Source organism: Anser brachyrhynchus (genome assembly GCF_964034855.1).
Source record: "Anser brachyrhynchus genome assembly, chromosome: 6".
Classification (NCBI taxonomy): Eukaryota; Metazoa; Chordata; class Aves; order Anseriformes; family Anatidae; genus Anser; species Anser brachyrhynchus.
Genome location: NC_137700.1, coordinates 38,470,689 through 38,497,680, shown reverse-complemented (window position 1 = coordinate 38,497,680; position 26,992 = coordinate 38,470,689). Strand labels below are relative to the sequence as shown.

At 38.0% G+C, this 26,992-nt stretch overlaps 1 protein-coding gene and 1 long non-coding RNA gene across 8 annotated transcripts; both read left to right on the top strand.

Moving 5' to 3' along the window:
* The first annotated feature begins 257 nt into the window (after nucleotides 1-257).
* On the top strand, nucleotides 258-18,115 carry FAM204A (family with sequence similarity 204 member A). 7 transcript variants are annotated; one of them, XR_013952441.1, is made up of 9 exons: nucleotides 738-761; nucleotides 860-1,192; nucleotides 2,124-2,214; nucleotides 2,712-2,748; nucleotides 3,204-3,306; nucleotides 3,460-3,521; nucleotides 4,879-4,968; nucleotides 15,817-15,923; nucleotides 16,252-18,115. XR_013952441.1 is itself a non-coding variant. In XM_080596545.1 (8 exons), the coding sequence occupies exons 2-8, from the start codon at nucleotides 923-925 to the stop codon at nucleotides 16,301-16,303; spliced, it is 750 nt and encodes a 249-aa protein (XP_080452671.1). In that variant the 5' UTR covers nucleotides 258-381; nucleotides 860-922; the 3' UTR covers nucleotides 16,304-16,430. The 7 variants fall into 7 exon arrangements, 5 of the variants coding, with proteins under 5 accessions (XP_080452671.1, XP_080452674.1, XP_080452673.1 ...); XM_080596545.1 differs by lacking the exons at nucleotides 738-761; nucleotides 3,460-3,521 and adding an exon at nucleotides 258-381 and having other exon boundaries at nucleotides 16,252-16,430; XM_080596548.1 differs by lacking the exons at nucleotides 738-761; nucleotides 3,460-3,521 and adding an exon at nucleotides 483-597 and having other exon boundaries at nucleotides 16,252-16,430.
* A 670-nt stretch (nucleotides 18,116-18,785) lies between these two features.
* On the top strand, nucleotides 18,786-26,263 carry LOC308196855. The gene is made up of 3 exons (XR_013952443.1): nucleotides 18,786-23,477; nucleotides 24,243-24,400; nucleotides 24,828-26,263. It is a non-coding gene; the product is annotated as an uncharacterized lncRNA (long non-coding RNA).
* The last annotated feature ends 729 nt before the right edge of the window (nucleotides 26,264-26,992 follow it).

Here is a 26,992-nt window from a genome sequence, read left to right as displayed (position 1 = left end):
GTTGGACCAGGTGATCTTGGAGGGCTTTTACAACCCTAATGATTCTGTGGTTCTGTGACTCTATTCCAAGGCTTAGTGTTTGAACAGATTCTACACTTCCGTCACAGCTAGGATTGCTGGAACAATCCGCTTTCCGTGCAAGCACTGCTGCTCATTCTGGCAGAGGCACCCGAACCGCACGTTTGGGGACATCGGGACCGCCCCGGGGCTCTGTGGGTGAACCGAACTCGCCCCGTTCCAGGCCCGGGGCCCGCGCACCCGCCCGGTTGTCGTGGAGACCAGCGAGGCCGGGCCCGGGGCAGCAAAGCTGCCGTTGATTGGCTGAGGGGCAGGGCCCAATCGGCGGGCGGGGTGTTGCGAAGGTGCTAAGATGGCGGCCAGGTAAACACGGCCGCTGGCGGCTGCCGGGACTGGGGGACGGCCGTGAGGGGAAGCGGCCGGGGGGGACATGGCTCGGCCCGGCCCGGCCCGGCCCGGCCCGGCCCGGCCCGGCGGCGGCACGGGGCGAGGGGACGCGGCCACCGGGAGGAGGTGGCGTGGAGAAGGGCTGCGTATGCGCCCCGGCGGGCTGCCGGTGTTGCTGCTGTGGAAGCTGCTGTAAACAAAGCCCCAGTGCGAAGGCTTTCAGGAGTGAGGGAGGGGAAAAACTAATAGCGTTATGGTCGTAATAGCGTTAATCTGTGTGCTTAAGTCCTGTACGTGACTCCTCTCTCAAATAGCGAGTATTAGCTTTCTAATGAGCTTCTCTAAAACACCTGATGGTAGTTACTTTTCTCAAGAGAAATTAAAATGTTTCTGATGACGTGTTCTGCTGTTTCTGATTCTTCTGTAAGCTAATTATGGATTTATCTCAAAACAGGTCTGCTTGTGTGGCTCTTTGCGTCTTTGTGATGACTTGGAGTGGCCCCGTTTAAACTGGAAGATGTGGAGCGGGCTCTTGCCCCCAGGACTGAACGAAAGTGATGTGGACTTGAGTTCGGACGATGGAGATGAATCGCGTTGTTCCCCTTCAAAGGAAGATGCAAATGAAGATACTGAAAGAGTTCAGCTTTCTGAATTGCAGGAGAATGGACCTGAAAGCAGTGCCACCAGTGAATCACTTCTGACATCTGTGACTTCTGACACATCTGTGACAGATGGAGAAAACACATCTGAAATGCGCCCTCCTGGAATTTCTTTAGATATGTGGAATGTGGGTATCTGAGTATGCTCTGGATGTTTGGAACCATGTTACAAGTTGAATGGCTACTTCTTAAATTAAAATAACTTCAATTTGGGTATTTTAGGTAGTATGCCGAAAGAAACAAAATACAATCAAAGTGCAGTCACCTTACTATACCTTAAATTTTCTCAAGTAGGGTGGACAGGAATTTAGTTAGGAGTTTAATGTAACTTTTGTTTCCTAGTGCAGTGGTGATTAAATGCATAGCAGGGGAATGTTTGTGTGGCCATGCAGTTATACAAAGACTTGTGGTAGTGTATGGGCTCAGAGCTTCGTTTTTTGTGTTAGTAAGGAATTATATCTACGCATGTTTGTTGCTGTGCTGGTGGTTTGTACCTGTGAAGTAGAACTGTACCCTTCTGCTTTCTGTAGGGGCTAGGTGCAAGCGTTAAGACTCCTAGTTGATTATACCCTATCTTTATATTCCCATGGCATGTAAAGACTGAAAAGATTAAATATAAACAAAGCAGTCTGTGTTTCGGGCTTTTGAATCAAAATAAAAATTGGAAAAAACTATCTGCTGCCCTCCATCCTACTGTGTAGCTAGTCTGATGTGCAAGGAATGTGCTGTTTAGAATCCTTAACTTCTAAACTACCATTTATGTGATAACAAAACATTGAATAGCTCAAGAGCACACAACCATCATAAGTGTATTCAGTATCATGTTCCATGGGAAATAGAGGTGATAAAAATACTAGAGGCAATTACAGTTTAACACTATCAGAGTTGAATACTCTCAGTACATACATTTTAGTGTAATGGATACAGGAAGCTACTATGGGTAAATGAAATATTGGGACAGCATTTCTCAGCAAATTATTTAACTTTAAAAAAAAAAATAGGGAAAGAAAATTTTTTTTAAAAAAAGGTGCTGATTCTTGCCTTTTCTTACCCTTGTAGAAATTTTTGGAGCTTCAGAAGAAAAACCGTGAAATGAAAATGCAAGCAAGTCAGGAAAGCAATGGCCGAAAAAGAAAGCGTGGCAGAAAAGGTGTTTTATATAATCCCAGAATTATTTCTTTAAAAATGGAATTACTATCCAAGTACACTGGAAGTGCATTTTTATTTTTGCCAAGAACAGAATGCCTGAATAGATGTCTTGTGTTATCTGGGACTTTATTTCTCTGGCTGCTATGCTTCCCTTCTAAGACTAGGTTGTACAATGCTACTTAAAGTTCAGGTAATATGTTTATTTCCTCAAAAAGGAGGTAGAACTCATTCAGTCAGTACTGGCTTAAAATGGCTAGGCACGTTTCAGTAATTTTATAAAATTATTCCTTGTACTCTGATTAGAGCTCTGCAGAAATGTTGTAGGAGGTTCCTCATATGAAAGCCTGGCAGCAGAGTGATTTAAATCCACGTGATCATTGGGAATAGATCCTAGTGTGTTGATCTTCTAAAGGAAACGTGACCTATTAGTAATCTGTTAACTTTGTTGGGTGCCATAGGGTATTACTGTGTAATGCTGGGTTTCTTTTTCTTTCCTAGAAAAACTGAAAAAGAACTCTAACGAAGTGACTAAGAGGTATAACCAGGTCAATGTGATTATCTGAGGTCTGTTTTTAATATCAGGCAAAACTGGTAAAAGCTTGACCATGTACATAGCCAAATGCTAGCTCTGAGTGTCATGGAAAATATCTGCTGAAGTTGCTTGGTGTCTCTGTCACACAGGCTCAGTTTGATTCCAATTGAGTTTATTGCTTGATTTAAAAACAACACAATTGGTTATTTAATGCAACTTACAATGAACTTATTGTTATTCTTGATAGTGTTTGGCATAAAATTGCGTACAAGCTTGCTTTCAAGATTGTGACATTGCAATTACAGAGGGAAAAGAGTAATTTCACTTGCATTAAAAACTGTCAGTGTGTGAAAAAGGCATGTCTGCCCAATAGAAAAATTTCTTTTAGTTTTGAAAAGAGCATTACAAGTTGTGGGAAACAAACTGGTTATATTTATGTTTATTTTTGGGGGTTTTAGTGTTCAACAGTTGGCCTGTGAAGACCAGTGGAAAGAACTTACACAGTATTTTGGAATCAATGATAGATTTGAATCACCTGTGGATAGCAGGGCTCCACAAAAGGTAATTATTGTTAACAAAAGAAATGTCCTCTTCTACTTGGTAGAAAAAAAAAAGTCAGTGTTAACTGAGATAAAAACAAAACTGAATCTAATTGAAAGTAGGCAAATGACCAAGTCACTGTAAGGAAGAATAATTTTGTGAATTTTGTCCTAGGTTTCACATAAATTCTACTTTGATCAAGAGGTTACTGTGCATTCTTTTGGGACAATATTCAGGTCTATTTTCCTGTTTGGTTTTGTATTCTATTGTTTATGAGAGGCAAAAGACTTGATATACGTTATTTGATTATAGTAACTTTTTTTTTAAAATCATGCTTTAACTCCAAAATGTGTCAAGTCAGCCCTTTAGTTGAAACCAGTAGCTCTTGGAATTAAGAAACTGAATCTGCCGTACAGTTTCAATGGATTTATAACATCCTGTTCGTAAATATTACTGTAAAGCTAATCATATTTGAAGTAACTGCTACAATATAACAGACAAGTTACAGATGTATTATATCTTGAGTTTCTTCTGTAGTTTTTCATTTGCATAATGTAAATGTCTGCCTTGACACCGACATTGGTAGCTTCTGTCTGAGCTCTCACTTTTAGTGGGTGTTTGCTTGTCATTAAGCTGTTCAGGCTAGTTCTAGAGTAAGGCCTAAAAAGTTAACAGGAAGCTGCTGTCCGTGTAAGTCAAGAGACTTAATCGCTAGTGCAATGTCTCGTTAATTTCAGAAAAGGCATCTAACAGTTAGGTATCACTGCAACTTTCAGCTGTACACTCCCTTAACTTCCACATGAATAATTAAGTGTGGTGTTTGCAGATCCCTGTTTCTCAAGAATTGTTTTTTTCTATTTTCTTAAAAAAGTATATGTTTTGAAACCATTGGAAGTGTTTTCTGTAGCATCATTACTATTTACCTCTAGTGAGGCTACAAACTGTGTGCTGTGATGAATGAATGATCTTCTATGAAATTCTGAAGTTTCCAGTTATAGTTTCTGTTAAATGTTTTATTGTTGCTTTATATGTAAAAGTCATTTGATGAGTTGTTTTGATCATAAAGGTTGAATTTTGAAGTATTTTCTTGGTTTTCCATAGGATAGTTAGAATTCTGAATGTGTTAGTATTGTGGAGTGGCACAATGCCAGAACTCAGTTTTTGGATAAAGATAAGATCTTAGAACTGTAACGATACAGTGGTAATTGCCATTCTTCATGTTACCTGACACATATATTGCACATTTTGTTTAGAAAGCTCCAGGGATGGAAGAGATAAGCCAGATCTTCAGATGAATTTTATTGTGACAGGCATAAACTAGTCTGTGTAATTTTTTTAACCCGCAGTATTATCCTGCACATAAGATGGAACTAATGCAATGATTTGTGCTCAGGCAGGCTTTCGGTGAATTCTTAATTATGCTGTCCATTACAATACATAGACAAAGTGATTTGTGTTACGTAGAAATTACAGGTTTATGTACTGTCTTAAAATGAAGAATTTTATTAAAATATTTTTAAAAAGAAGATCCTCCCTTTTAGACATATTATTTCTGTTTATTTCCCCTAAAGATATTTACTTCTCTTTTTCTAGTCTGGCCTTGAACTTAGCATAGAGAAGTCCGTGGCTGAAGGTGACATTGATAAAGCTGAGGAGCTGAGTGATAGATTAGCCATTCGTGAGGTAAGTGGACTACTAACAAAAGCTTTTAGGAAAAAATCAGTACATCTGTGTTGGTTTTTTTTTTTTAAGTTGTAACTAAAATAGCATTGAATGTTGCTTGGGGCATATTTTCCTAACCAGGTTTTTTTCAACGATTGAGGTATTTTGCTGCTGATCCAGTAATGGTTGGCCAACTGTAGCTATGTATAAGAATTGAAAATACAACTGTGAATGTTCCCAAGTAACCTTACCTTGAAGCCTTGATAAAGACTCTGCGAGTCAGAGTTGTCACTAACTAGCAACCTGTATTGAGCTTTTGATTTTTCTGCACATTGCAAGCCCAGAAAATAGGGATAGGATGTTCCCTTCCTGTCAGTTCCTAGTGCATCAGATTTTTCTCTGCATTGCCTCAAAAAGCTTGGGAAGCCTTGCAAAAGATAAGAGATTGAGGAAGTTTAGAGCGTGATCTATCCAAATAAGGACAGATTTACCTAAGCTGATGATGATGGTCAGCCCTTTTTTTTTTAATTCCTGTGTCTTCATGTCTTCAGGTGTTGATGGCAGGAAGAATTCTAAAGAAGAATGGGAGCAAATGAATGCTAAACATCTTTCTGTAGCTTTAGAATTATGTTTATAGAATGAAAGGATATTTTTTCATCAAAAGCTAAAATTTTTGAGTATAAATGCATATCTCCAAATAAATCCATGTGAGAGAAATGCCATTTTCCTGAAGAGGCTGTATTGTTAGTTGATGTATTTGAGTAATTTTATGATGTTTTTTGTCTACTTGCTGCAAAAAAATGGATCCTTTAAACTTGTGTGTAGTGCTGTGTGAATACTTAACCTGCTAAAGAATCACAAACCTCTGGGAATGGATATTTCTAAGGGAAACAGTGCTATTGCTGTGTAGGTGGCAGCAACAGAAGTATGTCACTGAAATTCATGTAGGCTCTTGTGCCCACTGCAACATGTGCATAGGGGAGAAAGTGTGAAGGAAGAAAAATGAGGAGATACAGTTGGAATAGTTTTGAAGCTAGTTTAGAAAAAACATCCTAAATCTAATGCTATTTGAGGTGAGTGGAAGAGCTATCCTTTAAATCATCTGATTTATATAATTTCAACAAGGGTTTTACATTTTCATCTACCTTGCGCACTGTTCTATGTTCGCAGAAGTAATTTTGTGCTCACTGCATATACCTGCAAAATTCAAAGGTATTAGAAAAGCATTTAAAAAAGGCATTCTGAATGCTTCTCATTATCATGGAAATACTTGGTGTTTCAGTTAATCTTTAATGTAAAATTACAGGTTTAAATTTGTTTTAATGCCATATAATACAATATTTTGATGACTTTAAAAAAGAGATGGCTTTTGAAATGAGAAATACAGTTCTTCAGTTTCCATAAATACGGTTAGGGAAAACTAACTTCCTCTGTGCATGTTCTTATACATTCGTTAGAAACTCCTATGCCTAGTCACTCAGGGCAGTTTTTAATTACTAAACTCAGCCTTTTTTACTTGTGATCACAGAACTTCACAAAGGTAACAGCTACTGACAGTGATAAAACATAGCCTAATGTTCCCATTAAGCCCAGCCACCTTCTCATGGTGATGCTGTTATATTACCTTTTGTGTACAGCATTAAACACTCTTGCTGTTCTCCTTCACAAATGTCATTATTCCATCTACTCTGAAGTGGGTAGAGTATCATAATCAATAAAACATACTGAGGTTCTAGTGCAAGTTGTTTGACTATAAAAACAAATTAATGTAAGAAGTTTTAAGGTTTTGTAATATTTATGATAAACTATTATCTGATTTTGGTAACCATGGGATTGTACAACATCTAGCATATCCCAGGTGCTACAGCAATATAATATTATTTGTGGAACATTAACTCCAAATTGTTGACTTTCAAATATTAGCATGTTGTAATTCTGAAAACAAAATGCTTGAAGCATTATTAGTATTCACAGCCTTGACTTGGTTTTGGTTAAGTGGGTTTATCTGAATAAATAGCATGCTGGAAGAAGGAAAACTCAAATGACTCTGACTTGATCTCATGAGGAGTTCTGTGAAGGCAGAAACTCAGTGAATTCACTGGGGTTCTCTGCTGGTTTAAAGATGTGCTATGTAGCCTGCTGCAAGATTTTATTTTTCTGTGTTATCTTAAGAGCCTGTATTTTATATTGTTTAGTGGATCTTTTAAAGTACTTCTTATTTGAAGGAGATCCTTCTAACAGTGGCTAATTCTGATTCAGTGGAGAGCTATAGAAAAGGATTCAATTATGGGAGAGGCTGATTAAAACATCATTGTTTTGTGCACAAGAACAATTAATAAAATGTCTTCATATTGTGCAGTATTGATTCAATCACAACTTTCCTCCTCTCTTTGCAATTTAGAGAAATACAACATTTAAAAGTCATTTTATGAAATACTTCTAAGAACTGAGTTTAGTTAATTTTTAGTGTATGTGGTTATTTGTGTTTCTAACTTCCAAGTGCAACACAACACTGGGCAAGTCAGGCATGGAACAGTACGATGACTGTATTGAAGTACAACACTTCTGAAGTCTAGAGCAATGAGTGGATGAATTATTGTTCTTTTATCTCAACCTCATCTTTTTATGTATGGCTTCCATTTTTCTTGAGCAATGTTGCGGGGTTATGGGTATGTATGTGAGAAATAGCTGCCTTCCGTTTGGGGTACAGGCCCCCTTGTAGCCATGTGAGAAAATGTTCAGTGGGTAGGTGTTCTTTTTGAAATCAGGTGTATGGGTTTTTAATCGGCACCATTTTCTTTTGCAAGAAGCAGTGACTGGAACCTGCTGATAAAGCTTTTGCTTTGAGGCACAGATCCCAGAGTTCTTAAAGCCGTTTCCTGCCTTAATAAGTGAAACTAATTTTTGATGTATAACATTTATAAGCCTGTGAAACTGATAGGGCAGCTTCAGTATTTAGAAAAATGAAGCCAAAAATAAACAGATGACTGAGAATGGGCAGGAGAAGCACGTCCTGAAAAGCAAAGGAATGCCAGAAAGATGCTGTCAATACACTATCATTATGACATGGTGAGAAGAGTATTTTTTTTTAAATCAGATTCCCTTAAAATCAGTGGTGATTTGGGCAATGTGCATAATCTAGCAGCTGTGAGTGAATCACTGAAATGTATATCCTTAAAACCTGAATGATATTGTTACAAGACTTTAGATGTTTTGGTTTCCATTTGGTGGTAGTTGCAGGTTCCTTAAGGAAGATGTTACTGTACTGATGTAAATGAGGCTTTGGGCTATGTGCTATTTGTTGCTTTCTTCTACTTTGTCAAATACACCCAAATGCTGACTTCAAAACAAAGCGTCTTCATTCGTAGTGCTCAAGGTTTTCAGCTGTGGGAGGCTAGAAGTTACAACTCATCTATGTTGTGCACAAGGCTCTGTATTTACTGGTGACACATGGATTTGTATGGAGCTTTGGAGTGTGGCTAAAAATGTAATTGCCGGAGCAGGGCTAACGCACATCTATTAAAAAAGAATTGTACATCTATGATAGTCTAATCCCGTGGCTAACCTCACTGCAAAGTATTACCCCTTGTCTCTTGTTGTCAGCCCGGTTTGTAGACTACAAAAGTGACCCCCGTTAGTTTGGATGTTATCAAGCTAGCAGATATCTTTTAACTATAGGACCCTGGGCCATCCCCACAGTATGTCCTCTTGTGAGGTGTTCTGCTTTGCTAAGGAGTTGTGGCGGTCCTGAAATTCTTGATTGCGTTATTTGTGAGTGAAATTATTCCTGAAAGAACATGGGGTATGTCTGCATTTACGCTGTGCAGAATAACTTGGTCTGTCAGTAACTCCCTGCCTCTTTGACTAGACTGCTTCTAGAACCTGGTCTAGTTTGAGCGTTTCTGTGCTGTGGTGCAGTTACAGCACGTAAGATCAGCGCTCCTTTGATGGATTTTTGTTGAGCATTCAGGTAATGCAGGTAGGTCGTACTGCTTAGTCATAATGCACTGTGGGTTTTTAAACATCCTGCTAGAGTGGAAGTTCTTCCTGTAATACCTATATCATAACACTATTAGTATTAAATAACTAGCAATTCAGCGCAGTATGTGTGACAACACACAATTAAGGTTCATTATTATAACCTGGTTGCTATTATCTTTTTTTATATTGTAACAAGCCAGGGCGTTCTGCTTTTTAAATGGGGAATGGCATACCTAAAGCTCTGGTTTGAACACTGTGTTTAATTACAACTTGCTCAATTTGAGAGAGATCAAGAAAAATGGTAGTAGTAATATAGGAGTTGCCCAAAAATCCTGAACCTTTTAGAATGAAATTTGTAGTGACGTTGAAGCTTGTGTACGCTTAGCTGAATTACAATAAAAATGGCTTTCTTGGGAATACTTTAGGGTAGGCTAGCTGAGATTCAGTGGTAGCAAGTACTTGAAGGTGCATGTAGGTGGGAACAGACACTTAGAATTATGTGGACTTTTCTAACACTTTCAAAAAAGCTTTTTGGAATAATATCTTCAATTGTACTTGAATTGTTCTTACTGTGTTTGTGGGACTTTGTCCAGATTTTTTTTAAGAATGAAAGTTGAGTAGTTAGAGCACAGTGGCTTTGTAGTGTGAGGTGTTTATCCTTTTGAGTAAAGACAGTATCTGGAGATGCCTGGTAATTTTACCTTCCTGTAAATAGAATTCACTTTGGAGTGATACCTTATAAAGTTCTGTTCCTTGTTCAACCAAATAACTCTCAAACATTTGCCCTATATCCCCAACCTATAGACCTGAAAATATTTTCCAGGCTTTTTTTCCCCAAAGAAGGATTTTTTATTTGCGCTTTTTTGACTCAGATTGTTGTGCAGGGTCTCAAGAAGCAGCATGCAGATTTCTTGTGGCTTTGATATTCTGAGAACTAATCTGTCTAAACCTCAGAGTTTGCATTTGGCTTGTGGTTTTTTGTGTTACTGCCTGGTAGGTAGGTGCCATATTGTCTAAGAGCATGTTAGCCTGGGGACTGTAACTTGAACACCATAAAATAATCTTGACCATGTTAGATTTACCTGTCAAAACGAACTTTAGAAACATTTTGTAATTTAGCATGTTGAATTGCTGAAGTAGTTGTCAATCTCTAAATAGTGCAGGCTTTTAGACAGCACTGTTCCTATGTACTTAGCTTGTGGCTTCTGGCGTTTCGGCGAAAGTTTTTTTTTAAATGCTTCAATTTACAAGGAAAGTATGGTACTGTAGTCAAGTTTAAATGAAAGATCTATATCATAATTGACCAAATTAATTAGCTATTCACTGGCACATCATTCTCAGGTTACAGCAAAATCGGTTTTGCTGTTGTCTTCAAAATTTGTGTTGATCAATTTTCACCATTTTCTAGTGTTCAAATTACCGTGGTTTGTAGTAACTTCTAGCCATATCATTTAGAATGGGACGTGCACGAGCAAGGTTGTATGTCAAAACCATCAAGACAGATTCTGTAAGCTGTTGCTGTCGTATTGAAAGTCTGGGTAGGATATGGACGATCACAAGGTTGTACACAGAGCTGTTTCAAACAGGTTCTAGGGCTGGATGAGTTGGCTGCTCCTCCTTTGGTATCATAGTTCCATTTCTAAATTCTGTGCAGCCTTCACAGTATATCATGGTACTTTTAGGTACCTGAAGAGATTGATACAGCTTTATGCAGAATATGACCAAGCACCAATTAACTTGGAAGTCTTGCCAGTTGAAGGACTTGGGGGGGCGGGAGGGGGAGAATTTATTTTTTATCTGTGAAGGATTTTATTTCTAACACTTAGCAGAGGTGCTTCCAAATACCTCTCTTCATTGAGGTTGTTTTCTTTTAACCTTTGGAACATGGCAGGGTTATCACCTAGAATTACATTCTTCTGCTCCCTTAATTATGTATATCTTTTCCTTAACAAACCTTAAAAAAAGATTTCAGATGTTACAAGTCTAATTAAAGAGACAGACAAAGCACAGTTTATACTGTAGATTTTTTCTGCAGTTCAATTAATCAGCATGTTTTCTCTTTTAATTAAAACCATTTTAGTAAATTAAAGCCCACAGCAAAACACATATATAATTTGTTTGTAATTAGCTCTTAATTGGTGGTAGTTGAAGCTTAGCACCCTTGGTTTCTTTCTTCATGATTGCCATTTTATTAGCAGCCAGTCATTAATTAATCTTTTTTTCTAATTAGCTTATAAAACTGTTGATGGCACATTATTGTAAATGTGATTTTAAGTTCAAAGCTTGTTAATAAGCTTTCTTACTTAGAAGAACAGAGATAAAGAAATTGCTGAAAACAGTACTACAGTTCTTTTTTTAAAACTGCCTTTCTTATAAGGGGGCTGTGTAAAGCATCTAACAGCTTATGGTTAATTTTTTAATGCTGTGTTTTCTCATGAATGGAAGAAGTTACTAGCATTTAAATGTTTAAATCTAGAGAAGAGCTTAATGGTATAACAGTGTTCTGTCCTTGCTCCATTACTGTGTCATCCAAATATAATTTGATGTTGTAATACACAGCATAAAAATACAACAAAGGTATTACAGAGTATTTTACAGTGGAAGTTGAGCACATCATTGAAAGAGGACAATTTTCACTGCAAAATCCACTCGGTATTCTTGTTTGCTTTATATATTTTATATACGTCAGCAATGGATAACATTCCATAACATAAAAGGAGAAAATCATTGCTAAAGGCAAGCCTGAAATAGCTAGATTCATATTTGATGAGAAACTGTAACACTGTATTAAAAGGCTGTTTGGCTTCTCTCCTATGATCGTAGGATATTTCAGGACCTGTTTGAATACAGATGTTTTGTTACAGCTTCTGTGGGTTTAGCATTTTGTGTATCATACCTAAATATTTCTGAGCAGTTCTTGAATCTGCTGGCTCGCTCATTCAGCATTTATATCGCGTGGTGTTATTTGAATGAAATATATTTAGAGTGTAGTACTTGATGTTAAATGTCTTGGTTTTTTTAAGGAAGTTTTCTGAAAGTTAGGTGCTGGTGCAACTTGACAAAAATGTTTACTCTTCTGCCTGAACTTTCCGTATTATTTCAACTTCATCCATTTCTTTGCTTGTTTTAAAAGTGTTTTATGATGCTGTGCAAGAAACACTAGAAAGGGATAGCTGACAAGGAAAAAATTAAAAATTGGATAAAAAGTAAATGAATAATGTCATATTACTAAAAAGATGAGAGGCTAATTTGTGCCGACTTTTTGCTAATTTTGTTCAAGCCTCAAAATGAGGAGCTGTCACCCGTTCTGTGTAGCACTGATGACAGTGCCAATGATCCATGAAATAAGCTGCCGCTGGCTTTGTTCTGATAAGAATGAACAAATCTGCACAATGTACGGCTCCCAGAATCTCATTTTCATACTTGCATGCAGGCTAAAAGAAATAAGCTGTTTGCAGGCTTGATTAATCAGACATTTGAGGGTTTTTTGTCTCTTTGATCTCTTTCGTCTCCTAGGTAACTTGCTTGACATTAATGTTGAGCTTGAGTAAAGACAATCAGGAATTGTAGACCAAACTGATATAAAAATTAAAGACCTTAACACTTTAAGTACTCCAGTAATGGTTCCGCTTTACTTCAGAAAACATCTGTTTTCATTTAATTAAAGAACAAAAGAGAAAGGCATAAATATTTTTCATAGAGACCTGTTATTCCACAAAAAAGTTAAAGTATGATAATTGGTATTTTCGAACAGTTTCAAGGCATTTATTTAGAAAGAAGCAAAGCTTCAGAAATGTTACAAGGTAACAATTTCAGATGAATAGAAATATTATGAAAAATAATGGATGAGGAATTTCTCACTTATGCTACATGAAACAGTTAGAGGAAGATACTTGACGGATTATTGGTGAACTTCGAAATGGAAAGGTCTTTGCCCTGTTAGAAGCTAAGTTGTTTTATTTAGTTTGTCTTAAAAATATATATATTGTGTTACAGGGATGAACCATCATATCAGCTTTACTACCCAATATGATTTACACACTTTAAACCTGTAAAATTGAAAGGAATTTAGAAAAAAAAAGTGTCGCAGTGCGTTTGCTGGAGGTTATGCAGACGCTTTTACAAATCTTCCAAGTGGCTGTAAAGATGAATGCCTCAAGGGTCTAGCCAGGGCCCTGCTTTTCCAACCAGCTAAAGCCCTTATCTTAAATCCAAGCAAAGTACCATTAATCTTTTTGAAAGACCTTTTATGGCTTTTAATATATCCCAAATTAGAACATTTTACACCCTTGGTTCCTGAAATATGGTGATAAAAAGCCTTTAGAGCTTAATTTTCCTTACTGCGTGCTCTGACCAATTTGCAGTTCTTTGTGATAATGTTTAGACACCTTAATTAAAATGCAGCAAAATATTGGATGTTCTATATGGAAAATGCTGATACTTTGACTACACAGGAAATTGTTGTATATATTTTTATTCATGCTTTTTTACTTCTTTTAACATTGTAGTTTAGGGAGTTATCTGATGACCTGAAATGTTTTTTAATGTAAAACCCTTGACCAAGCTTTTATGGTTTTCTTTTGGGAGGGGCACTGAAGATGTATGTCTGGGTGTGGGTGGGAGCAGAAGACATTTAATCTGACTGAAATATTTATGTTTATATGCAACATTTGTTTTCATGTCTTGCAAATTTGGCTCTGTGTAGCCTGGACATGGTAACATTATTGCTGCAAAATGCTTTTGCTTTTACTTCCACATACACTACAGAGGATCTTATTATCCCATTTTCTGTACTTTTCAAAGATGGAAGAACTCGTTCTGGCTTCCAAGAAATACAGATCAAAGGATTTTTTTTCCTCAGCACTTGTATAGATCTCAGTAGTGTATATCTGTATGTGTATAAGTGTTCAGTAGATTCATAGAATATATTTTGAGGGACAGACCATTATTCATCACATAGTAAGAGTTCATTTTTAGCAAGTGTATTAGGAGGTAAAATGCAATTCAGAAATAATGAAGGCATGGTTCTGCTGATTCTGATGGACTTCATTCATCAGATTAGCTCAAAATATAGAGCCTTTCTCATCAAGTAATCATTTTTCTAAATATTTTAGGTGAGCTTTTTTTGAGCGCAAGTATAATAACATAAGGAGTTGCACCTAAAAATCAAAAGACAACATAAAGAATGTTATCCTTTGTTAGTCTTTCACTTGCTATTTGGTAGTTCAGATGTTGACATCGAATTACTGATTATATAAATATTGTTAATGCTCAGAAAATTACAGCTAATAGAAAAGTTTTGAAACTTCACATCATTTTGTGCATCTAGATGATTTCATAGGTGTATATTTATGACCCCATAACAAACACATGCATAAACTAGATTGGAAAAAAAAAAAAGCTAGCATGAGTCATTGTGCACAATTCCTTTTGGGGGGGGAGGGAAATCCTATGCTTACCTATTAACTGTTTGTATTGCCAGTGCTTAGAGCCTCAAGCAATGCACAAAGTAATGTTTAATGCCCGATAGGCATGCAGGCTCTCAAACTCACCTGCAGAAAGTTTTTTTTTTTTTTGATTCATGAATACTGAAAGGACCTTAAGGTAAATAGTTTGTAGTGATGAGGGAGATTTCTTTTTTGTGTGAACAAAAGTGATCTGGATATCAACCTACCTACAGGGTAGTTGTTAGGTGAGAGAATTGTAGATGTCAGCTCAAGAATGCAGATGTACTGTCTCTCGTCTTATTTCAGTAAACCTTTTATCAGAGTAAATAATTGCCTGTACAGGTGCAGCAGATTATCGAAGTATATTACTGTGAATAATGGTTCTTTTGCGTGGGTCTCCCATGCCTCTTTTATTTGGTGGTTCCATGACTTTCAGGGGAAATCTCGAACATCCAAGTGTATCTTAGTTGTAGGTTTTGGACTGGATGGAAGGAAAACCTGTTTGTTCACATCACAGCTTGCAGCAGTTCTGGCTAAATGAATTGCTCGTTTGTCCTGGAGAAAAGTGGTAACTTCAGACATCAAATTCTTTCATAATTTAACAGCAAATAACATCCAAGTCATGATGGCAATCACAAAATGTAACTAGAGCGAACAAGTTATGAATGCTGATAAAGGAAAATAATCTGGTCATAGTTTGTACCAACCTTCTTCCATCTTTTTTCACCTGCTCTATTCTTTTTTCCCTCTTGTCGTGCACTAATATGAACTTAATTCTCATGGTGTGAATAAGATTACAAAAGTAAAATAGTATTCACCTATAGCCTATTAGGACCTTATTTGGAAAGCACACATTATCACACTAATAATCTAAGAGCTGGTAATGTGAAGACTAAAGGCCAGATGGACTCTAAGGACACTGTTTCATTTACTTCTTGGACAGACTGATTAAAACATGGCTACTGGTGCTACTGGAAAATGCGTGGTAGTGGTAGTTCACCCAAAAGGACAGTTGTATACAGGAAGCTTTCCATATTGATAGGACCTGATGATATTTTACTGCAGTTGAGGTCACAGACTGGTCTTAGTAACTGAGAGAGGGAGGGGATGTGTGTGTGTGTATATATCTCTCTATATATATATACTTTAAAAGGGCATAGTGGGAAAGGCACAGTTAGTGCCCTTTGCTTTTATCCTTCAAAATTAAGGAATTGGGTGAAAAGGATTGCTTGACACAGGATCCCACTACTTTGTATACTTCCCAAGAGACATTTTTGTCCATCTAATCTTACAGTACAGCTTCAGCTTAATATTGGAAAGATATTTTAAATATTTATTGACCTTTGGGAAACAATACCAAACGAAGTAATTTGTGATGCTTACATTTCATATGAGCCATTTGCTTCTATTCAGTTTTCCTTTGTTCTTTTTTATGTCTTAGCTTGGTGTGAAAATTGCCAAAGCCGCCGCTTGCCGCAACTTTGTAAAAGCCAAACAAGAAGCAGAGGCTGCACAAGAAGCTCGGAAGAAAAAGAAGCTTGCTTGGGGGTAAGTCATTTGAGAATGGAATTAAACATTTGTGGTTTCGTTGGCACTAAGTGTATGCAATACAATCTCAGTTGAATGTTTCCTTAGTTAGGCTTGTGTTAATCTTATTTGTTTAGTTTAACCTTGTGTCTTTTTTTCTTCTGAGCAGTGTGAAAGACTAAGGATGCTTTACCAGGATTAATGTATTGGCCATATGGTTAAATTGCATTGTCTTTATTATGGTTTTAAAAATAAGTTTTGATTGTTGTCATTATTGCTAAGAATGTGGTTGAATACCTGATGTATGTATGTTCACGATTCCTCATGGTTTTTTTTCCCTCTGTTTCAGATTTGAAGCTAAGAAAAGATGGGAAACAAAAAGCAACATGGGATACATGTAATCCATTGTATTTTCATCAGGAGTTAAATACCTGGTTTTACGTGAATCTTTGTGGGTGACTTTCTTAAATATAAACACAAAATTTAAAAAAATAAAAATAAAAACCACATAAACCCTAACACATCAAATTCCTTGTGTTTCAGTGCCGTTAAATTACATTATCTTGTTATGTCACTCTTACAATGTAGCACAAATGCTATCTATGCTATGTTACAGCATTTCTCTTCAAAATATAAAAATCTAAGGTAATCTATTGTAGAATGTGTTTGGAGTCTGGAAGGGAGCTCTCTAAAGATGGAATAAAATACTTCATCCAAATGTGTTCTCTGCTTCATTGCAGTTGCCATATACCCGTGGAACGGGTATAAGGAGAGGTGTAAGGTTTTCTGTGTTTTTCCCTATGTTATACAGACATAATTAAGTGCTTTTTTCTATGATTGCTTGAGAGTTTAGGGTGGTGTTATGGGGCTGAATAAAGAAAAGAACACCTTACCTGTTTAAAACTGTTATTATTTATGTATTTATGGACTTTGTAAATGCGAACAGAAGTTGGCTGAAAAAGCCCATCCTTCCTCTACTGGGAGGATCTGGTACTATTCATTACGTCTTGGTGCCGTGTTTTTCAGAATGCTTCAAATCCTGTTACCCTTTCCTTCACAAGAACTCAAGTTCTTAAAGTCAGTTTCTTTGAGTAGATCAAGTATAGAAACATGTAAATCTTCAAAAATACCTAAGATCTGTTATATTTTACAGTTAGCTGCACCCAAGAGACAAATACAGATTTTATTCAAGTATTTTACAGATAAATTAAGATTTGAATGCTTACAAGAATTATAGCAAGAATTGATGATGATGTTTCCACAAAATTGTTCTCAGTGAAAAGTAAGGACACATTCAGAACTAATAACTTTTCTCCCTGAAGCTCTTGCATATATGTTTAGTCACCACAATGCCTGAATTGAATTGGTAATGTAAATGTCAGGTATTGTTAACCAAGATTAATATGTTTCAGGCCAAAGGTATGGTATTAGCGTAATGGTGATTTACTGTGTAAGTACTTGAGGCTAAAACAACTTGCCAACAAATAGTAATTTGAAGTTTTACGGCATGAATTCGAAGAGGCTAGATTTGCAGTCTAACATGGAATAGTGCATTTTTGTTCATTAGCCCTCAGGATGTTTTTTTTTTTTTTAGTGGAACATATTTCTTTCACAAAGATGAGAGTTTGCAATATGGTAATCTGCAGTTAGCTGTAATTAGTTATGATGATGGAGTTGAATACAATTGCCAGGACTGTAAATCAGGGGCTAAACAGGTTTCTGCAATAGAACATCATAAATCTCACACTATGGTTTACAAAATACATTAGCTTTAGAAACTGGTATGGAAGGAAGTGATATCTCTTAGTAAAATGTTTGCAAAGGTAGGTTGCATGCTTATTGTTGTAACGAAACTAGATGACACCATGAATGTTTCCTCCAGATTTTTCCTCATTGTCTATATTTTTCCTCAGTCCCAAAGAAAGTAGGTTTGTACAAAACATTCTTGTCCAAAACTTAACAGCCACTCTGCCCATAGTTTCTGTTAGTTTTTTTAAGCACTTGGCAGATAGGTGTTAGGTACAGCCGACCTTTCTGCTTATGACATCCTGAAAAGCAGAATGATACTAATAATTTTGTGCTGAAAACATAAGTGGTATTCTTTTATATAAACACAAAAGTACTGTATATTAAACATGCTATACATCTGCTCATACTACTCTTAATAGTAACAGTTAATATACGTTGATCAAATAAAGATCTTCATCTAATCATAAGGATCAGTGTGGTTGTTCAATTTGAAAATGGGTTATAAAAAATCCAAACCCTCAAATAGCAGCTGTTGTCTGAGAAGGTGACACGCTATTCGTCACAGCAGTACAAACCTTCATGTAATATTTTTCAATTTCACTTAAAATGACTAATTAGTTTTATGTTAGGTTGTTAATAATGTAATTATTTGGGAAGTATGCAAAATGTTTGCTTTGGGTTCCAATATTTGCTTTGGGTTCCTTATGTGATGAAATAAAAATAACCCATTTCAAGTATTTTGATATATCTAAAATACTGACTTAATGTTATTTAATTCCTAGAATTATACAATGTTCAAAAAAGCCACTAATTACTAGGGAAAACCTAGGAGCCTAATGCAGCTGTATAGAGATTATCTGAATGCATAATAAATGCATGCATAATTGTACCTTAATAAATGTTTTCCTGAATTACTCATCTGATTCTGAGATGTTACGTTCCTGGCTTCTGTAGAGTACTTTTCTTCTGTGCCAAAGTTCTGACCATCTCTCAGAAGCCTCAGGAAACCTAAATCCATGAGCGAGTTCTGCACCGCTTCTTTTCCCCACCACAGCTTCATATTTAGTCAAACTACAGCCGTGAGATTCTTGTAAGATACGCTGAGTAATCCTACATCATGGGGGGGGGGGGGGATGAAGCTTGTAGTTTTTTTGTAGACATCTCTCAAGGGCAAAACTAACTTTGGAAAGGGGAATGTCCTTGTGCAATTATGCAACACTAGTTCAAAGAACAATTTATCTTGAGTTATCTTGAGCTACCTGGCCTGACCAGAGCTGTGTTAGGGGCCCAACTTTGCCAGTAAGGCTTCTTGACTAACTATTAGCTCAAGTGCTATAACAGAGTGAGGTGGTTAGATTGCTTTTGGTTTTACAGTAGGCTTGGCCACTGTCAACCTAATGGCTCCACATTTTCTCTAAGCAGTGTTAGATGCTTCAGTATAAGCTGCTCGCTCACGTGGGTGTCGTGCTTTTTTATTTCTGCTCCATCTGGAGGTAGTCCAGACTCATGTTCTTGTAATTCTATTGTGTTATAAGGCCTGAACAATTAAGAAAGAAATTGTTTATCAAATCCTGGGAGAAAATACAGTTTAAAGTTTGACAACAGCATGCTAATACAATTAACAGTATTTCTAAATACCACATTCCTGAGCTCCTAAACCAAAGAGTGGCTGCAGGGACAGTTTGACAGATAAAAACATATATATAGTTGTTAGTTTTAATAGTTTTTTGCCTGCAACCATAATCTGTATCATTATTTTTTAGTTTAATTCTGTTGGACAAGTTTCAAAGATAAATATGGTGTGTAATAAGCCTTTGCAACCTCTAATTTGTGAAGGAGTGTCTGTCCAGTTAATACTTGTTCATTGAAGCAAGGGGTTTTGAAATAGCTGGAGTACGAACTGTAATTACTGATGTCTGTTTCCTATTCACCTATGGGTTCTGGCATTTGATCAAAAAATGTAATGTATTGCTTAATCTCAGAGCATTCCCCATTTTCAAAAATATTTACTTTATGAGAATTGTACAGCGCTGAGTGACCTCAGCAAGACCAGAGCAGATTTTTATTTGGCATTGATCGTATGGCATGAATCCAAGTTTTATTCCCTTTACTTCTGAATGTTGCTTATTCAGATAGATACCTATTTATAACGTACCTCTAGTTCAAATTCAAAGCATTTAAAAAAGTATTTAATATATTACTGCTAGTGTTTTTTAACTTTAATAGGAGCTCTCAAAAGAGGAATACAAATGTTGAGCAATTTATACGAGGACAACCTGCAAGTCGACAGCAATGTGGCAAATGGACGTTATTCTCTGTTTAGTTTGTGGTTTGTCATAGTTGGAAATAACCTGAAGTCTTGAGCAAATGAGGTAGGTTTCTAAATCTCTTTGAAAGCCAATGGGAATTAGGTACCTCATTGCCATCTGCCCTGCGAAGAGGGCAAGAAACTGGGACGTTGAACGTGAATGTTCTAAGCGTCATAAGAGGTAGTGGAAGCCCTAATTTCATTCAAGAAAAGTTGTCATCCTTCTTGTCTAAAAATGGCTGTGTTGTTTTGTATCTGCCTACAGCTGTGTTTATTTTACCATCAAATCTTGTCTTTCCAGTTTCCTTGGAACTGTGTGTGGTGGAACTGAGAGGTTTTCTGTTTCTTTGCTTAAAATCAGACCTGGAACATAACAATTTGTTCTCAAAAAAAAAAAAAAGTATAGAAATAAAAAAATAAACGTAGAAATTGGTTGGTAAGAAATGCAAACAGTCAAGTTTGCACTCTTGTTCTGATGTTACCTGAAGACATGCTGTACTCAAGGGCTCCATGTTTTAGTCTGACAGTGCTCCTCTTGAAATCAGCCTTCATTGATTCTGATAGCAGATGATAGTGCTGGATGACGTTGTTGCATGTACTTATGGATTTGAAGTATAGAATTACTTCATGTAATTAATTTTCTCTTTTTTTTCTGGTTTCCTCAGAAAGCCCCTGCTCTAGAAATATGTTGCCAAACTCTTTCATCATGAAAGTGGCATAGTTTAGCTACAGCCTAGGCTCTGGGAAATCACTGGTTAGTGTATTCCAGAGTCCTCAATCAAAAGAGCAACACCTTTACTCCAAAACTGGTCACATTGGAACAAATGAGGGTGATAGTATGCGTTTCTTACAAATTCTGGTCTGGAGATGAGGACCTGCATTTGTTAAGGAGAACAGATACTGGCTTGTATTTCAATGCTGAGTAGAGAAGAGGTTGCTTGGTTTAGAAGGAGGAAGTTCGTGGACAATGTGAACTGATCAGCTCATCAGCTAGAATAATGCAGTGAGGGTGTTTCTGTACTCCTGAGTGGTTTTTGAATCTCCCTCTGGCCATGCAGTGTTGCCATTAAAGCTGTAGCGTAACCTCTGCTTGTCATGTCTGAGCTCCCTCTGGTGTGGAGAGAACGGGTACTGCTTGCACAGATGTGAACAAAAGACGACTTGAGGGGTAATTTTAATTTTGTTGGTGCTTATTCAAATGTTATTCATTCTGGTCATACTGGCTGTGTGCACAAATCCTAGTTAGGACTGCTGGCTCGCAAACGTCCAAGTATTAGGGTAAGTGAACATTGTTTTGCTTCCAGGGATGCCCAAGGATGTTAGGAGAGGGGGCCAAGGCGATGGAGAATTTGACAGAGACCTGATCTCACATTAATCATAACAGCCACAAGCAACCTGACATTTTACTGTTATACAGTAGGAACCTGGCAGCAACCTTTGTGATTCACAAGTAATCTGTCATAAGCCCCTATTTTATACTGCTCATACCCATTAGGTCTTAAAGAGTTTGTGTTTGCCCCGGACTGAATATTTTCAACTCAATTATTGTCGTAAGTAAGTGTTAACTAGAAATTACTGTGCCATAATCACATCTGGGATACAAAATTTTGTTGAAATAGGTTTGGGGGAATAATTGCTGGAAATTCACCATTCTTTCCACAGTATTTATTTGTTGTGAAATTCATCCATTTTGATGACATTCCAAGAGCTGTAAAATCCTTAGGGCGCTGATTTGCAAGTGTGGTATGCCATAGACTAAAGATTTTCTGTACCAAATCTGAACAGAAGCTTTGTTTGATATTTTTTTTCTTTTTCTTTCTTTTTTTTTGGACAGCCTAGTATTTCAGGTTCAGCATAGTGGCATTGCAAATGTTGATGTACCTCAATTGGTATTTACAGCACTGCTCAGCAGTGTAATTCATCATATAAGCATAGAATTCTACTTTTGAAAAAAAAAAAAAAGTATAAGTGCTTAGATCACATACACTCCAACAGAAATAGGACATCCATCTAATAATAGAAAAAAAATGTGTGAATTCCTCCTGAGGATAAGTGGGTACAGCTCTATTGAAGCGAGTGGTCTTTTCATATAAGTGGAGTTGCACATGTTTTCTCCGGGGATCAGTTCAGTCCACTTTGCCTTTGTAGTCTGTGCTGAAATTCTTCAAGATAGGAAAAAACTTGTGGAGTATTTGCATGTACTAAGTGCCTGGCATAGATCAGAGTCTTTATTTTTCACTTTTGCTAGCAGTACAATCACTTAAAGAAAAAAAATAAAACAAGTAATTAATCCTGTATGAATGTTCAAACATTCTGTTACTAAGAGTTATTTTCTCCCCCCAGACTTAGGACTTCCTCTGTGCACGGTCCAAGAAGGCTAGTAAAAGTCCTTTCCAGAAAAATACAATTTTCAAGTACTGTGATTGTGCTATGATACTCGCTCTACCTGAATCTGTTTAGATAACAGGCATCATGCTGTCTTTGGTTTATTTATCTGTGATCGAAGAGCAGGGGAACTAGGAGAAGCAGTCAAGGAACATATTAAGGGGGTACGCACTGTTTGTGGTAGTAAGATCAAGCAGAATTTGTGAGGAGATGAATTTTCTTCATCTAGAAATTCAGCTGTGCTCAAAATAAGATTCACCCTCGCAAAGGGAAAAGAACAATCTGGAAAATCTCTCTCCTCCCCACCCCCTTGAAAGGGCAGCCTGATACTGGTTTAAAGGTATGAGTTGGGACTCTGGATATTTTTCCAAGGTCTTTTGCAGGCCAGTCTAAGATCATCCTGCCCACAGTCCAAGCTGGCTAGCACCCGGCCAGCTCCCATCCCAAATCCGCGTAGCTCTATTAGTGCAGAGCTGTGTCCACTCCATTAAATCTTCTGAGAGTCCCTAAGCCTCGTTTGCAAAAATCTGGATAGACATTCCCCAGAATTAGTTCAATATCCAGCACTGGCACCATTTCACTGTGAAACCTTGGAAAAAGTGCCTCGAGCCAGATTTTAAACACGCAGAGCCATCCCAGAGCCCACTGTTAAAATGCCACTGATCTTTTAAGAGACACTGCTCAGTTGCAATCTCTGTTTTTGCCAGAGGGTATATATAAAGCCACTCAAACTTTGACACTGCCTCTCAGGGAGGCTGTGGATGTACTTGTGCATTAACCCATAAGTACAGGCACTCTCTTTCTGATCTGGTAAAGAAGTAATTATTTATACAAACTGACACGACACAATTAGGATCAATCATCCTCAGGATACCCAGTGCCTCAGTGGCTGGGATATTTCCTCAGCTGTGGGAAAGGTGTCCTCTAGATGTTACAAATTTGATGGAAACAATCAAAATAAAATCTTTAACTACCCTGAGGGTTGCTTTGGTGATAAAGTTAGTGCCTGGTGAGATGTCCAATGCTCTCCCATCCACTTTATTACAGATAGGAAGTGCAAAGTTCAGCTGCCAGGATCCTCAGGAGGGACATCCTACCTGGGCTGACAGAAGTGCTTGTTTTCCACCTCACAGGTACAGTCTCAAGCTACTCCCTCCGCAGTTCAGCAGCTGTGGCCCTCTCTAAGCTGGGTGGCAGCGCGGGCACCACCGCACGGAGAGGGCGTCCCAGTGCTGCCAGGCTCAGCCTTGCAGCTCTGCAATAGCCGAGTTGTTTGGGGGATGCAGCCATGATGTCCCCACCGCTGTTTTCTAATCAGGAAAAAAAGAAATTACATTTTCCCTTTCTAACTCCTCGCTTGTGTTATCTGTTTATAGCTAAGTTCTTTGCTGTGTTTGCTACTGCATTCAGATCAGATAATGCATAGAAATCTGATCTTAACAGTGCCCTATCCTGCAGAGGGGAACAGCTTTCCCTTGTCGTTACTGAAGGAGAGAGAAAGGAGAGACTTCACCCAGGCAGGCAGGTGGTGGTTGTTCCCATGAAGGTCTCTGTGCAGGAGCCTCCCCTGGCTGCAGTATATCTGTGAATACACACGGACTCTTACCAGCAACTAAGCCCTCAGCTCTTTCTGATTCAAAATACTCCTAGACAGAGCTCTGTGTTACTAGAAGAATAAAGGCTTTCATCATCTGATCATAGTTGCTTCCACCTTCTCCCACTGGACAATTTCCTTCTTAAAGATTTTTTTTTTTCAGAACATCTCTCTGAACCTGGTGCTTCAAGTCTGGCCAAAGCAAGCAGCCCGGCTCCTTTGGCAAACATTTTTTATTGTATTGGTGACTGTTCCTGCTTTCTTTTCCCAGGACAGTAAGTGGTCCTCATCTTCTTTCTTTCAGGTTTCTCAAATGGTGTGGTCAGCTTTGCTTGTGTTTATTATTCTGAAAGCAACCATAAGGGGCAGCAAAGCCCAAAGGGATGAAGAAACGTGGTGAATTCTGCTGTGATTTACATGGAGCTCTGTGTAAGACAGAGGTGCAGAGTTTTATGCAGTCAGGTAAGTAAAGGTATATGGAAACCTCAATTTCCAAATCCTTTTTGAATGAGGTCTAAGAAGGCTACTTCCAAAGCCACACTTTTTTTTTTTTTTTTTTTAACCTAACTTGTAAATTTACCTTAATTAAATCTTGGCCTTCCTCACGTGGGAAGAACGAAGGTAAAACTACAAGAACAATTTTGTTAGCTTCTCCCATATCATCATGCAAGAAGTACCTCTGAAGAGATCTGCAGTCAGTTTAACAGAGGCATGTGTATGTTCATAGGGTGTACGTCCAAATTGTGTCGCAAGCTGGATTTGAATTTTGTCCTGATTCTAAGACGGGAAGACTAACAAGACCATCAAGAGAGTCATTTGCAGAAGATATTGGACCCGTAGGCTTGTTTCAGAATGTTTACCTGATCTCTTTATATTTCTTTAACAAAAGGTATGCGTGGGTTTTAAGGGGATGAAGAAACCTTTGAAATGACCCACTTTTGTGAAATTTGGCTTTCCTTCCCCGTGGTGGCCTTTGTCCTGAAGAGCAAGACATTTCACAGCGAATAGCAGGGACCTATTGAAGGGAAGGTGGGGTGAAGAAGCAGCCAAATTTTTCCTTCAGCCTCGCTGGAAAGCAGCTATGAAAGGAGAAACAAAGGCTGTGGCTGGCCACACCTCGTGAGGACGGCAGCACCAAAGGGGCCGTGGCAAGCTCCAGCTCTCCCCTCCCTACACCCGGCACTGGTGCAGAGCGCGGCTTGCCCGGCTCGGGCATTGTAATTCTGCTACAGCCGCGCATGCCATCGGAATTCAGCTGTCATATTCTGCGAGCTGGAATTCATCAAAGCGTACTCACCGGCCTTTTAATTAGTGTTAGATTAGCATTTTAAGATATGGGTAAATTCCCAAGTCTAACTTTGTTTAAAGGTGCGTATTCAATACAGTAGCCAGGAAATCATGTATTCTCATGGACTTACTACCTTAGTAATGTCATGCTGTGAGGGAAAGAGGCAGATAATACTTCCGACAAATATTAAATGCTATTTGTATAGCTACTGCCTGTGAATTTAAACAGAAAATCGTTCCTCACGCCTTGCCATGAAACACACGCAAATTTCTTTTGTGGCTTTCATGTTTCATTAAAGCTTTGTATGTGGAAGAGAGGAAAATCTAAATTGCTACTTAATTAAAGGGATACTGTCAGATTAAGTATATTTTGAAGAAATGAACTTTGCTTTTTACCTGGGTTGTCAGTAACACCTAGGATTATTAAAAATGAAATGTTTTTTAACATCTAATATACTTACCATTTATCAACCTGAGTCTGTTCTTCTCTTTGGCTGAAACTGAAACAGTCTCTTGCTTTTCCCTGTAGTCAGGTTTATTGTCTGGATCCTATTAACTAACTCAATATTGGAGGTTGTAAATACCAGGAGGTGCAGCTTACATCTAAACCAAAAATAAAAAATAAAATAAAATAAATGTATGGCTCTTGCTTTATTCAATTAAAACATTTCTCTAGACCTGAACATCATGTAATATATGCTCCTTTAATCACATTTTGATCACCACACAGCATGTGGAGTGTGGGTTAAATTCTGGAGAATGCTGAGCAGGGTTTTGTGTGAACTTTCCACTCTTTCTGAAGGCAGAAGGTGCTAGGGTCGCTCACCAGCAATGGAAAGGGGTCAGAGAGCTATGCTGCAAGGTGCGGATGTGTAAGAGCCCAGTCCCACTCAGCGAGCTCCCCACTGTTGTCCTTACAGTGAAGTTTCAAGCTAGGTCCGTGGCAGTGTTTGGAAGTATGTGGGTACACCTGACAAGTGAAAGATGGGAATTGTTTCAGAGCCCATCCACGCCTTCACCTTTCCAGAATGGATGTGTGATCCTATCTAGACTGGCTGACAAAATCTTATTGTGGCAGGAGCCAGATGCAGCTGGAAAGAAAACCAAATTCTGCCCCAGTGGTTTTGTTGTTGATTTTACAGAAGTTGCAGAAAGGACAGAGAGGGTGTGTATTATGTGCTAATATTATTAAACTTTGAAATAATGCCATATTCCACAATCCCAGAACTCTGCAATATCAGAGAGGGCATTATTTACAAAATGGCTCTATCTACATACACCAGTGACGACTGTTTTTGCAGCTCCATATTAATGCACGTTAGCATCCTCGTGAACCTATCTGATACCACTTCTACATGGAGACTTAAGCTCCATAAGCAGTGTTCACACCTCCACGAAAAATAACCCAGTTAAGTTCTTCCTTTAAATAAACTTTCTAAGCAAGTCTATTAACAGTTATCTGCTATCTGCCACCAGGGGAAACATGTAGACAGTGCTGTAGTGTGTTATATATCTTGGGCTGCTGAGTATTAGGTAGTAAATTAAATGAGAAGTGAGAGCTCCTTTCACTGGATCCTCCTACTTCATTTTACCACATGGGAATGTTTAAGTTGAGTCCTAAGGAACCAATCTGCATTCCCAAGAGACATGTTCCTGCGTTCTGAAAAATAAGCCTGACGTGTAAAAGGCACATCAAAATGCTTTCGTGGTAAAGATTTGCCATGGCCTCGAAATATAAAAGCCTGCCTTGGTGTCGTACAGAGATGT

Coding starts and splice junctions, on each gene's coding strand:
- FAM204A (XM_080596544.1), top strand. Junction 2,215..2,711: donor AAGAAAGCGTGGCAGAAAAG/GTGTTTTATATA, acceptor TTTCTTTCCTAG/AAAAACTGAAAAAGAACTCT. Junction 2,749..3,203: donor TCTAACGAAGTGACTAAGAG/GTATAACCAGGT, acceptor TGGGGGTTTTAG/TGTTCAACAGTTGGCCTGTG.